General features: G+C 43.3%; 1 protein-coding gene across 1 annotated transcript; it reads right to left on the reverse strand.

Annotated features, from left to right (window-relative positions):
• Positions 1-669: 669 nt before the first annotated feature.
• On the reverse strand, positions 670-2,277 carry LOC114550561 (uncharacterized). The gene has a single exon (XM_028571374.1). The coding sequence runs from the start codon at positions 2,275-2,277 to the stop codon at positions 670-672; it is 1,608 nt and encodes a 535-aa protein (XP_028427175.1).
• Positions 2,278-11,744: the final 9,467 nt, after the last annotated feature.

Below are 11,744 nucleotides of genomic sequence, written 5' to 3' on the forward strand. Positions count from 1 at the left end.
TCCTCTGTCTCTCTGTCACTTATGTCTCACTCACAAACACACACACAGCTCCTCCCACTTTTTTTTTTTTTTAAGCCCTGAAAAGTCACCTTCCATGTAGCGTGGCAATGGTTATGTTTAAGGTTACGGTGAGGGTTAGTGCCTGTAAGGCGACGTCGGAGGCTTAAAACACCATCGATACCACCGTTCACACAGCATCTGTCTCCATCAAGGAGAGAATATGGCTGGCGAAATTCACATGTTCACGAAAGGTTGTTATCTATCTTGTGAACACCTTTACACAATCACACATTCACAATCACGACCCGACTCTTAGCTAACAAGTGATTGTGTGTTGAGGATGAGGACCAGCCTGAACCGGAGGTATCAGTATGAACAGAGCTCAACAGTCCCACCAGTGGAATTAGTTATGGTATTAATCTGTTTACAAAATGTTCAGGCTTCAATCAGTGAAAGACAGGGGAGCGAAAGAGATAGATTCGTTAGGCATTATTGAAGAAGGAGATGAGGACAGCATCCAACTGCATGAGTCGCTGTCTCTCCCCGTGGCAACACCCACCCAAAGCCACAAGTTGCTTCCTAATCTGTGGGAAACACCGTTTAATTTTCTCTTTAAGTTGTTAAACTTAAACTAGTATTCCAATTGAACTATCAGTATCATTTATCTAGTCATTTGCATTTTGCTTTACCAGCTGCTGTTAGTTTATCAAACCCGTACCGTGATGCTGCTCTGGTTCGTTCATCCATTCGACATTTCATCTCCTCCAGTTTCCTCTCCTTCTCCATTTCTCCTTTCTCCTTCATCTTCTCAATCAGGAAGTCCAAGGGAACATGAGTGGACAGTGAATCAACCTTCAGGGCGATCTGCTCCAGTTTGACAACACGCTGAAAGAACTTGTCCAACAACATATGTTTTTCTTTCTGAAGTTCTTCCATGTTCTCCTTAAGAGTTTCCAAAAGATTCAACTTGCTCTCACTTCCTGCCTTGTTCTTTGTAAACTTCTCCTTCACATCTTTCAGGACCTTTTTAACTTTTTTTGTCTTATTCACATACTTCCACTCTTCTTTGACATGAGCTGATACAGAACAACCACATACAGTACAGCAGCCATCTTCCATGACCTCACAGCTTTCTGGAGTCAGGGCCACTGTGCAGCCGGGATAGTGACAGTTTTCCTCACATGTTTTGCAGCAGACCGCTTCTTCATAAAATAACCCCCCCTGACCACCGCTGATAGGTTCTTTATCTTTGTAGGGCTCATCAACTTCTACAGTGAACTTCTCCTTGTTTTTCATTTCTTCTTTATGTTTGTTCAGAGCTTCATGAGTCTGCTGGATTTCTTTCTGTTTTAGATCAATCAACTCAATTCTTTCTTGCAGGTTGTTGATGCAGGCTGTCAGTCTGGCGTGTGTATTTAACTCTTCAACAGTTGTCTCCAGCTTCTTAGGTAAAGTTTCTTTCATGAAATTAGTGAAGTGAGCCATTTGGTCCATTGTTAAGTCCCATGCACTTTTTAAAGCAACCTTATTCTTCTTTGTTTTCTCTGTGCTCTGGCGGTTGTTGAACATAAAATAAACATGATCATTATCCTCATCTCTGGCAAATTTAATGTTTGCATCTTCAAGAGCTTCCAGAACATTTTCAGGTGTCACACCATCTGAGTGTGTGATGAGAGTGACAATGTTCTTCTCCAGGTCTTTTCCAAACAGAGAGATCACTGAATCAAAGATGTACATCAGTCGGTCACTCAGTCGATTCTCACTCCCTTTCATCACCAGACCCACTGCATCAATCTCATGAACTCCATCGACTGTGCGAAACAAGTCAAATAATCTTTGACTGATGATGTCATCATGTTCGATCCCTCTGGTGTCTCCGTATCCAGGAGTATCAATGATGGTCAGAGAGTAGGGCAGAGTTTCATCTTCAAAACCAAAGATCTGGTACACGATCACATCTGATGTCTGACTTCGTGATTGTCTTCTTTTCTCCTCCTCTACGATCTGAAACCAGACTTCATCCTCCCACTTCACTCCCATGGCGTAGTTGACCAGAGCGTTGATCAGAGTAGATTTTCCTGTTCCAGTTTCACCAACAAGTAAGATGGTTTTGTTTAGTTTGTTTGGATTTTTTTCACCAAGAGTCATTCTTGTCAGAGTTCCAATGTTCTCTTTCTTTGGCATCAGCTGGTAGACAGCAGGAGATCCTGGGATAACAACTTTGAAGGGGATGTTGTCATATTTGGAAGAGTTGTTTCTGTAGAAAAGTAAAGACATGAGCTCAAAAACTACTAAACATAGAATCAAATGAAATAACATCACTCTACCTGCTGGGGCAAACCTATTTTACCTGGTCAATGCTCAAAACATGAAACTATAAACTAAGCAGTAACACATCATCAGATATGTCATTATTCAAAACAATCAGCCTCACAATTAATAACTTATCAGTGCTAAAGGATTATTATTTTTTTAAAGTCTATTTTGAGTTGATTTTATCAAAACATGAATGTACTGAATCTGTACTTTAGAAGCTTTAAAAAAGCAGTACTAGTAATATAATGATGTAATAATGTAGTAATGCAAGTGCCCATAATGTACATTTAATCCTGAGTCTCTATTATTTAAAAATATATCTGGTCTGGTTCTTGCTGTTAGCTAGAGGATGCTTGTTAATACCAACTCACATTTGCAGTAACGGCCCTGTGGCTTAGCATTAAAGGAAGTTTTCTCTGAATTGTTGGTTGCTTTCTGGTTAAAAAATTCTGTTTCATCTATCAAAACTACGTTAAATGGCTACCGGGTACTCCTAAAACTCTGATCCTAGGATCACCCCTGATTGCCACTTACAGTAAGTGACCAACAGGCCTGATTTGATTTGTTTATATAATCACATCATAAGTATATATATATATATATATATATATATATATATATATATATATATATACACACACACACACACACACAGATGCAGCCTTACCTATGTTTCACCCGTTTCAATTGAAACAGGCCCCGCCCTCCAAGGGGGCCCCAACATACCAGCAAAATCCCATTCATTTTCTCCGTAGGATATTGATTTTCAGTCATAATGTCTAAACCATCCAAGGTAGATTGACCACAAGCTACAAGGTTGTGAAAGGAAAGTTTCTGCTCCTATAAAAGCCACAAGGTATGAAATCAACCTTGTTATTTGCGATCTTCTGGAGAAATACTACATTACCCACAATTCTTAGCAAAACACTGACATCTCTGATTGGTCGAACTCGCAGTTACCATGGCGATGTATACCGCCCCTGTGAACGGCTGAAGCGATCTGAAGTATAATACCGGTAGTTTATTTGTTTATATCTTTGCCTTTTTGCCGTTAGGTTAAAATGTTATTTTGAAGAAAATAATTTTAAGAGGAAATGAAACGTACATATGCCAGTGGTGCTGAAAAACGAAAGATATCGGACAACAAAAGAAAAGCTTTATTCAATCTACCAAAAGTGACCTCTTTCTTTGCTCCGGCATCTGTAACCCTACCGGCAACAGCAGCGGCCAAACCCCCGTCACAGGATGCTAGCCAAAATACAGATTATCTGTCTTCAACTGAAACTGCTGGCAATAATGATGACCAAACATTGTTAGTAGAACAAGAACATGACGATCAAGATCCTACCACTGAGACAGGTTAGGGAGATGCCAGGGAGAAAGCCCCGTTTACAGAGACAGCCCCGGGTGCTGGCCAGAGCATATTGCTGATGACCAACGAATTGATATTGTTAGGAGCGGTCCCGTTCAGATAGAGAAGTTAAACTTCCGACAAAGCCAATCACACCGCCGTTTTACCAAGGACAGATATTTCATGAAGATGAAAAATGGAGAAAAGATACGCAGGTCATGGTTAGTGTACTCAAAATCATCCGATTCAGTCTTCTGTTTCTGCTGTACCTTATTTGGCAAGCGGACGAGTAGTCTCACCCACAGAGGCTTCAGAATGTGGGAACGACTCACTCTCACACTCCAGGATCATGAAAAATCTAATACACACCGTGCCAATATGGACAGCTGGCGCGAGCTGGAGAACCGTGTAAAAACGCACAGTACCATTGACAATACCTATCAAGAAATGCAAATGTTGAAAAAAAGACATGAAAGTCATGAAAAGGTTAATTGCCATAGTCTGTCACCTTGCAGAACGAAACCTTGCTTTCCGTGGCCACAATTCCAACCTACATGAAACAAACAATGGAAACTTTCTAGGTGTGGTGGAGTTGCTTGCAGAGTTTGACCCAGTGATGAGCGAGCATGTCAAACGAGCAGAGACAAAAGAGATTGCTGACCATTATCTGGGGAAAACAATACAAAATGAGCTGATCACTCTTATTGGAGACAAGACAGTGGAAGCAATAATATAAGGAGTAAAACAATCCCAAAACTACTCTGTGATAATGGACTGCACTCCGGACGCTGCACACATAGAGCAGCTCTCTGTGACACTTCGCTTTGTCAAGTGCCAAATCGGTGCCGGGGCTACTGTTGGAGAGCATTTTGTCGGTTTCCTACCAGTGCTTGACACATCAGGCGCAGGGCTAACGGATGTCTTCTTGAAGCATTTGGAGAAGTTAGGCCTGGATGTCGAAAAATGCAGGGGACAGGCGTATGATAACGGTAGCAACATGCGGGGGAAAAATAGCGGTGTGCAGAAAAGGGTGCTTGATATCAACAAAAAAGCACTGTTCATGCCATGCGCCAGCCACAGTCTAAACCTCGTCATTGTAGATGCTGCGAAGTCAACAGTGGACTCTGTAAGCTTCTTTAGGGTGCTCCAACGTCTGTACACCATTTTCAGCTCCTAACAGAGATGGGAGATTTTCAAGACAAACGTACCACAGATGACCCTAAAGGCCATATCCAACACGCGATGGGAATGCCGCGTGGAAAGTGTGAAAGTGCTGCGCTATCAGCTTCCTGCTGTCAGCGAAGCTCTTCTCTCACTGGTCGATCATGCAACAAAAAAAGGTACGTACAAGTTGAGTGTGTGTTATTTTGCTTTGTGATAGACAGTCTATGATTTTGGCTACTTATTATGGTGTTTTTAACCTATTTACGAACTTAAACCAGACCCGGTGCTAGGATTATATTGAGCTGTTTCAGTTCAATGGACAGCGGTGCAAGGCATTAGCTGTGAAAAGGGGCGTGGCAAAAGCGTAGGGGGCGGGTCAAACCATCACCAATTAAAAAGGAAGTCTGTGCTGAGTTCAATGATACCTCACACAAGAATCTACCTTAGATGGGTCAGCATTTATTCAAAAGGGCGTGGCTTCAACATAGGGGGCGTCATCATCACCAATGAAGAAGGAAGTCTCTGCTGAGTTCATTGATACCTCACACAAGGGTCTATCTTAAATGGTTCAAATTTTAAGAAAGGGGGCGGGGCTTAAGCATAGGGGGCGGGTCAAACCATCCCCAATGAAGAAAGAAGTCTATGCTGAGTTCAATGATACCTCACACAAGGGTATACCTTAAAAAGTTCAAATTGTATGAAAGAGGGCGGGGCTTAAGCATAGGGGGCGGTTCAAACCATGACCAATTAAAAACGAAGTCTCTGCTGAGTTCAATGATACCTCACACAAGACTCTACCTTAAACGGTTCAAATGTTATGGAAGGGGGCGTGGCCTGAGTAAGGGGGCGTGGCCATATTATAGATTTCCTGTTGCCAGCAGGGGGTGCTATAACACAAAGTGAATTTTGGCCTGTATCTGTCATCAGGCCTGGACCCTTGTCAATTGTGAGAAATTTCGGGCAGACACAACAACGTACACTCAAGTTACAACAACTTCTTTGTTCATCGCTGAACACTCAAAATGGCCGCCACGCCACGCCAACACCGTCTGACGAAAAGTTTTTCTTTTAATAACTTTTCATCGTTAAGGTGTTGGGATGGTACCGACCAAGTTTGAAGTCCATCGGATGAAATCTCTAGGAGGAGTTCGTTAAAGTATAGCACCTTGACTTTTAGGCCTACTTCCTGTTGCCACTAGGGGGCGCTATGACTTTAAGTAAATATCGGCCTTTATTTGTCCTCAGGGTTGGACTCTTATGAATCCTGAAAAGTTTTGAGGTAATCGGACAACGTACACTCGAGTTACACCCACTTCCTGTTTCGGCGGCGAAACGCACAAAATGGCCGCCCTGCCACGGCCACGCCCTATGACGAAAAGTTTTTCTCTTAACAACTTTTCATCTTTAACATCTTAAGATGGCACAGATCGAGTTTGAAGTTGATCGGATGAAATCTCTAGGAGGAGTTCGTTAAAGTACGACATGTGGAAATGGCCAAAATCGCAATGGGAAGCTATGCAAAGGTTAGCCTATAGACTACATTTGGCTGTCTGCAAAAGACAGAGTAACTTAAACGTACCATATAACTCCCACAAGAGCATACAATTTGACACAACTACACAAGCATTTTTTTTAACCTTTTTAACCGAACGTTAACGTTACTCTGTAAACAGCCTATTGTCTAAATGACCGAGCTAACAGAGCTACGTAAATAGAGCGAACATGAGAGCACCTGACTGCAGACGTCAATAATGCAGCGTAATGGAATAATCTCCCGATCAAACTCCACTTCCCGAAAGTTATAAACTGCTTCCGGAACCCAGTTAAGGTACAAAAAAATCTATTCAACAAAAATAGTGATGCAGTTAAGTGTTTTTTCGCTCAGCCGAGCCCTCTCTGTTGCTGTGTGGAGCAGCTTGTTCAGTCACCTCTTTTACTCTTTTCCACTCCCCTGACTACTGAACGTCACTCACTCACTCATCCGGGCATGCACTGCGGTCTCATGAGGAAACACAGCTTTTTGATATAAAGTTTTTCTTGTTCCCGAATACAAATATTTTTTAAAGTATTTGTTCGAAATAAGTATTCGTAAAAACCACTTTATTTGTGCCTTTCCGAATACCGTATTCGGGTTCGGCTCCACCCCTACTGCACGCCTTACACAAGCATCGCTTGCCCTGGATGGCCTCGATGGGGAACCGGTGATGCGTTGGGCAGTTTTCACCACCCTCTGCAGTGCTTTGTGGTCGTAGGCAGAGCAGTTGCCATACCAGACTGTGACAAAGTTGGTGAGGATTCTCTCGATGGTTCAGCGGTAGAAGTTCACCAGGATCCTAGGAGACAGGGGGACCTTCTTGAGTCTCCTCAGAAAGAAGAGACTTTGGTGAGCCATCTTGATCAGGGTAGAGGTGTTGAGGGTCCAGGAGAGGTCCTCAGAGATGTGGACACCCAGAAACGTGAAGCTGGTGACACACTCAACTTCAGTCTCGTTGATGAGGACGGGGGTGTGTGTACCAGCTTTAGACTTCCTGAAGTCCACAATAAGCTATTTGGTCTTCTTGGTGTTGAGAGCCAGGTTGTTGTCAGTGCACCACAAAGTTAGGTGCTGGACCTCTTCCCTGTAGGCCGTCTCATCGTTGTTGCTGATGAGACCAATCACCGTAGTGTCTGCTGCAAGCTTTACAGTGGTGTTAGAGCCATGTACAGGCGTGCAGTCGTAGGTGAAGAGGGAGTAAAGGATTGGGTTCAGGGTGATTGTTGAGAAGGTGTGATTATCTAACCTAACAGACTGAGGGCTGTTGGTTAGGAAGTCCAGAATCCAGTTACAGAGGGAGGTATCGATGCCTAGTTCACTGAATTTGGTGATCAGTTTGGAAGGGATTACTGAACTGAATGCTGAACTAAAGTCAATGAACAGCATTCTCACATAGGTGTGGCTATTGTCAAGGTGGGACAGGGCAGAGTGAAGTGCCGTAGAGATGGCATCCTCTGTGCTCCTGTTCTGACAGTAGGCAATTTGCTAGGGGTCCAGTGAGGGTGGTAAGCAGGTCTTGAGATGGGCCTGGACCAGCCTCTTGAAGCACTTCATAATGATGTGGGTGAGTGCAACTGGACAGAAGTCATTAAGGCTTGTTGCAGTGGAGTGTTTTGGCACCGGCATGATGGAGGTGGTTTTAAATCACACAGGGACAGTTCCCTGGCTAGTGACAGATTATCTCCTTAAAATCGGCTGAAATTTCATGCTTTTTGGTCTAAACGACCCAAATTAAAAGTGGTACAGCTCCCATATACGTTGACACTCTGGGATGTGCCTGATATCACTGGAAAGGAAACACTCAATTTTTTGTTACAAGTGTCAGGGTAATTCTAGGCCTTACTGACACAGAGTCACAGAGGCTAGAATGGAGGTTTTTTTTTTCCGTCCAAGTCATACATCTGTAAAATGATTAAAATAAAATACTGTAAACACATCTGGTAAGATACAGATACACACAGGCCATAGCAACATGTTCCAGATTACTATAGAAAAAATCCAGAAGCCAAACGACTCAAAAATTAATTTTATATGAATAGTTTTCTACATAAATGTCTGTCCGTTTTTGTGCAAAGAAAAAAGCCAATAAAGTACACAATAAAACACTTCAAGTACACAAACACACCCACATCAATCACACACAAACTTGAAATAACTATATACATAAATATATAGAAATAAGTCATTACAAATAGCAAAGGGTGTGATATTGTGCTGATAGGCCCTGTTTTTGCTTTGACACAGGTCATGCCAACACAGGATTAAAATTTCAGGGTCATATTGGATATCAATTGAATTGTCTGCTTATTGGCTAAAAAGGTAGACGGGTCTTGTAGCATTTAAATCTAATTGGTCCGAGCAAATGTCGATTGTCCACACGTGGGCCTGACATGGGGCCCTATCTTGCACTCAGCGCAACTGCCTTTGTACACCAACGCATTTATCATTCCTATTTTGCACCCAACACACAGCGGACTTTTCCCTCCACAGACGCATGTCGGTAAATTAGGGAATGTATTTGTGCTCCTGGGGGCGGTTCAGTGAAAAGAGGAGGCGTGCTCAGGCGCAAACGTTCTCTGGTGCTATTTTGCAGTTTCAGAAAACAATTCCGCCACTGACCAGGAAAAACCTGGTCTAAAGTCAGTGGTGCTAGTCTAAAGTCAGTGGGGCTAGTCTAAAGTCAGTGGTGCTAGTCTAAAGACAGTGGCGCTAGTCTAAAGTCAGTGGTGCTAGTCTAAAGTCAGTGGCGCTAATCTAAAGTCAGTGGTGCTAGTCTAAAGTCAGTGGTACTAGTCTAAAGTCAGTGGCGCTAGTCTAAAGTCAGTGGCGCTAGTCTAAAGTCAGTGGCGCTAGTCTAAAGTCAGTGGTGCTAGTCTAAAGTCAGTGGTGCTAGTCTAAAGTCAGTGGTGCTAGTCTAAAGTCAGTGGTACTAGTCTAAAGTCAGTAGTGCTAGTCTAAAGTCAGTGGTGCTAGTCTAAAGTTAGTAGCGCGTTATTCAGATGCTATTTTAGGGGCGCATGCTTGGCCATAATGTAGCGTGTGCACAACGCGCATACACTTTGCTTCTCTCATTTACACGGATTTTTTTTTTTTTTTTAAAACCATACATACACAAAGAAAAATATGACTGAAAATGCGCTTCAGGTGTTTGGATAGATCAGGAGGCACTTTACAGTACAGTCCTCAAAACGTTTTACACAACATTTCCATGAATCATGGATGTGTTCATGGAAATATTAGAGGACTTAAGGAGACGTTATGTTGAACTACGGCGGGATTGGACACTCTGGCGGGATCTGGTCCGGGAGTAATGCGCAATGTGCTCCTGGTGGAGCGGGTGGACGGAGATGGAGTGGGGGGGAGGAGGAAGGGGCACAACAGGAGCAGGTGGTGCGTTTGGAGTCCCAAGAGGCCGCAGCAACATCGCCACCCAAGACAAGACGGCATTTATTACTTTGCCGCATCTCGGACAGCTCCCACTGGCGTGCGCCAGGCAAATCCACCGTCATAATAGCAATCCGCCATGGAACAAGCGCGCCTGCTCTTAAAGGGAATGGGAGATGATGCTCTGATTGGTTTATTGCACGTTACGCGCAAACCACACCTAGCTACTTCAGACCAACCCATTTTAGATTTGCGTCGGGCGCAAGAATCATTTATCCCGCCGGCATCATAGCAACAGCGAGGTCCGCCCACAAAGCTACTTGCATTTCACGTTTGATACTTGCGTTTCAGATCATTAAAATAGGGCCCATGGTGTCACACGCTTCACCGGATTTCATTGGGCATATCAGAGGCAAACCTGAACGGATTTGCTCATATGAGAGGACTATCAAAAGCTTTGAGTTTAGGGATTATGATTACGCCCACCTTGAGCATGTAGCAGCCCTGGCAGATAAGCTAGTGGCGATTGTATTGCGGAAATGAGAAACTGTTTCGCGTTTTTCCGTTGTGATTCAGCCAGAAACTTCCACATTGTGAGGCAAACAGATCGTTTTGGAATATAAAGCTTGGATATTACATTTCCTTGGACTCTTGGGGATTTATGACAAAGTTTTGGGCAAAATACCACTTTGTTGCTGAAAGGACAAGTAAAAAAGGTATTCATGCACTCTCGACTCTAGACACCAGCTGCGCTATTTACGGCTGAATTGTTTTATTTTCTGGTACTTTGTAACAGTTGTGTAACTGCTATAAATCATCTTATGCTTTGTATGTGGGCTTAAATTAATCACTAGAGGCTAAGCTTTTAATTGGTGTGTCGCATGGCTGTATATTTTGAAGATTTAATGGTTTAAAGTTATAAAAACGCTAATGACTGGAGGTTTTATCGAGGTTACAGCGACGCGACAGCCACAAAGTGTCCCCCAGTGGTCCTAGTGAGGTTAAATATGTCAGTCCAAACCTCAGTCAACTGCACAGCACAGGCCCTGAGTACGTGTCCGGGGATACCATCAGGACCAACAGCCTTACATGCATTAGTCTTGCTCAGTGACGTACACACATACAGTTCTAATATTTAGTCTTAAATCCTGTGAACTTTCCCACGGTCCAATTTAAATCCTGGGGCCAAGTCACTCATTTCTGTTTGTTTACAAGGCTACAAATATACTCCACCTTCACTGCCTCTCCATTATGAAAGATTGGTTCATTGTTTCTGCAGACTCACTCCGTGCCTTTTTAATATTACATTCTAGATCTGGCACTTTCTGCTAAAGGTCAGCTAAATCCAGACTCCTTGTTATTATTTTATTACTAATCTCTGGAAATGTTCAGCCTAATCCGGGCCCTGATAGTCTTAAACTATGTGATACACCTGACGATTTTAAATCTAGGTCTGGCCTGGGTATTATTCACCTTAATGTTTGGAGTTTAATGTCCAAACTGGATATTGTTAATTTATGGGTCAGGTCAACTGATGCTGACATTGTTGTTTCATCTCAAACCTGGCTGACATAATCTGTTCTTGATAAAGATATTGGCATCGATGGTTATAATGTGTATCGCTCAGATCGGCCAAAAAAAGGGGAAGATGTTGCTATTTATATCAAAAATGCAAATTCAACTCTAATTTAGTGCAGGCAGTGCCCTGATATGACATGAACTACTAGGACTACCATTTGAAGTCACTGTTCTATTATCTTTAATGTGACTATTATTGTCACTGTTCATCACCCCCCCCAATCGGGACCGTCAGACACCTCCTACCAAGAGCCTGGGTCTGTCCCGTCAGACACCTCCTACCAAGAGCCTGGGTCTGTCCCGTCAGACACCGCCTACCAAGAGCCTGGGTCTGTCCCATCAGACACCGCCTACCAAGAGCCTGGGTCTGTCCCGTCAGACACCTACCAAGAGCCTGGGTCTGTCCCGTCAGACACC

The sequence above is a fragment of the Perca flavescens genome, chromosome 23 (genome assembly GCF_004354835.1).
Source record: "Perca flavescens isolate YP-PL-M2 chromosome 23, PFLA_1.0, whole genome shotgun sequence".
Classification (NCBI taxonomy): domain Eukaryota; kingdom Metazoa; phylum Chordata; class Actinopteri; order Perciformes; family Percidae; genus Perca; species Perca flavescens.

Excerpts from the sequence above, each read along its gene's own strand:
- LOC114550561 (XM_028571374.1), bottom strand. The coding sequence starts at position 2,277 with ATGTCTTTACTTTTCTACAGAAACAACTCTTCCAAATATGACAACATC.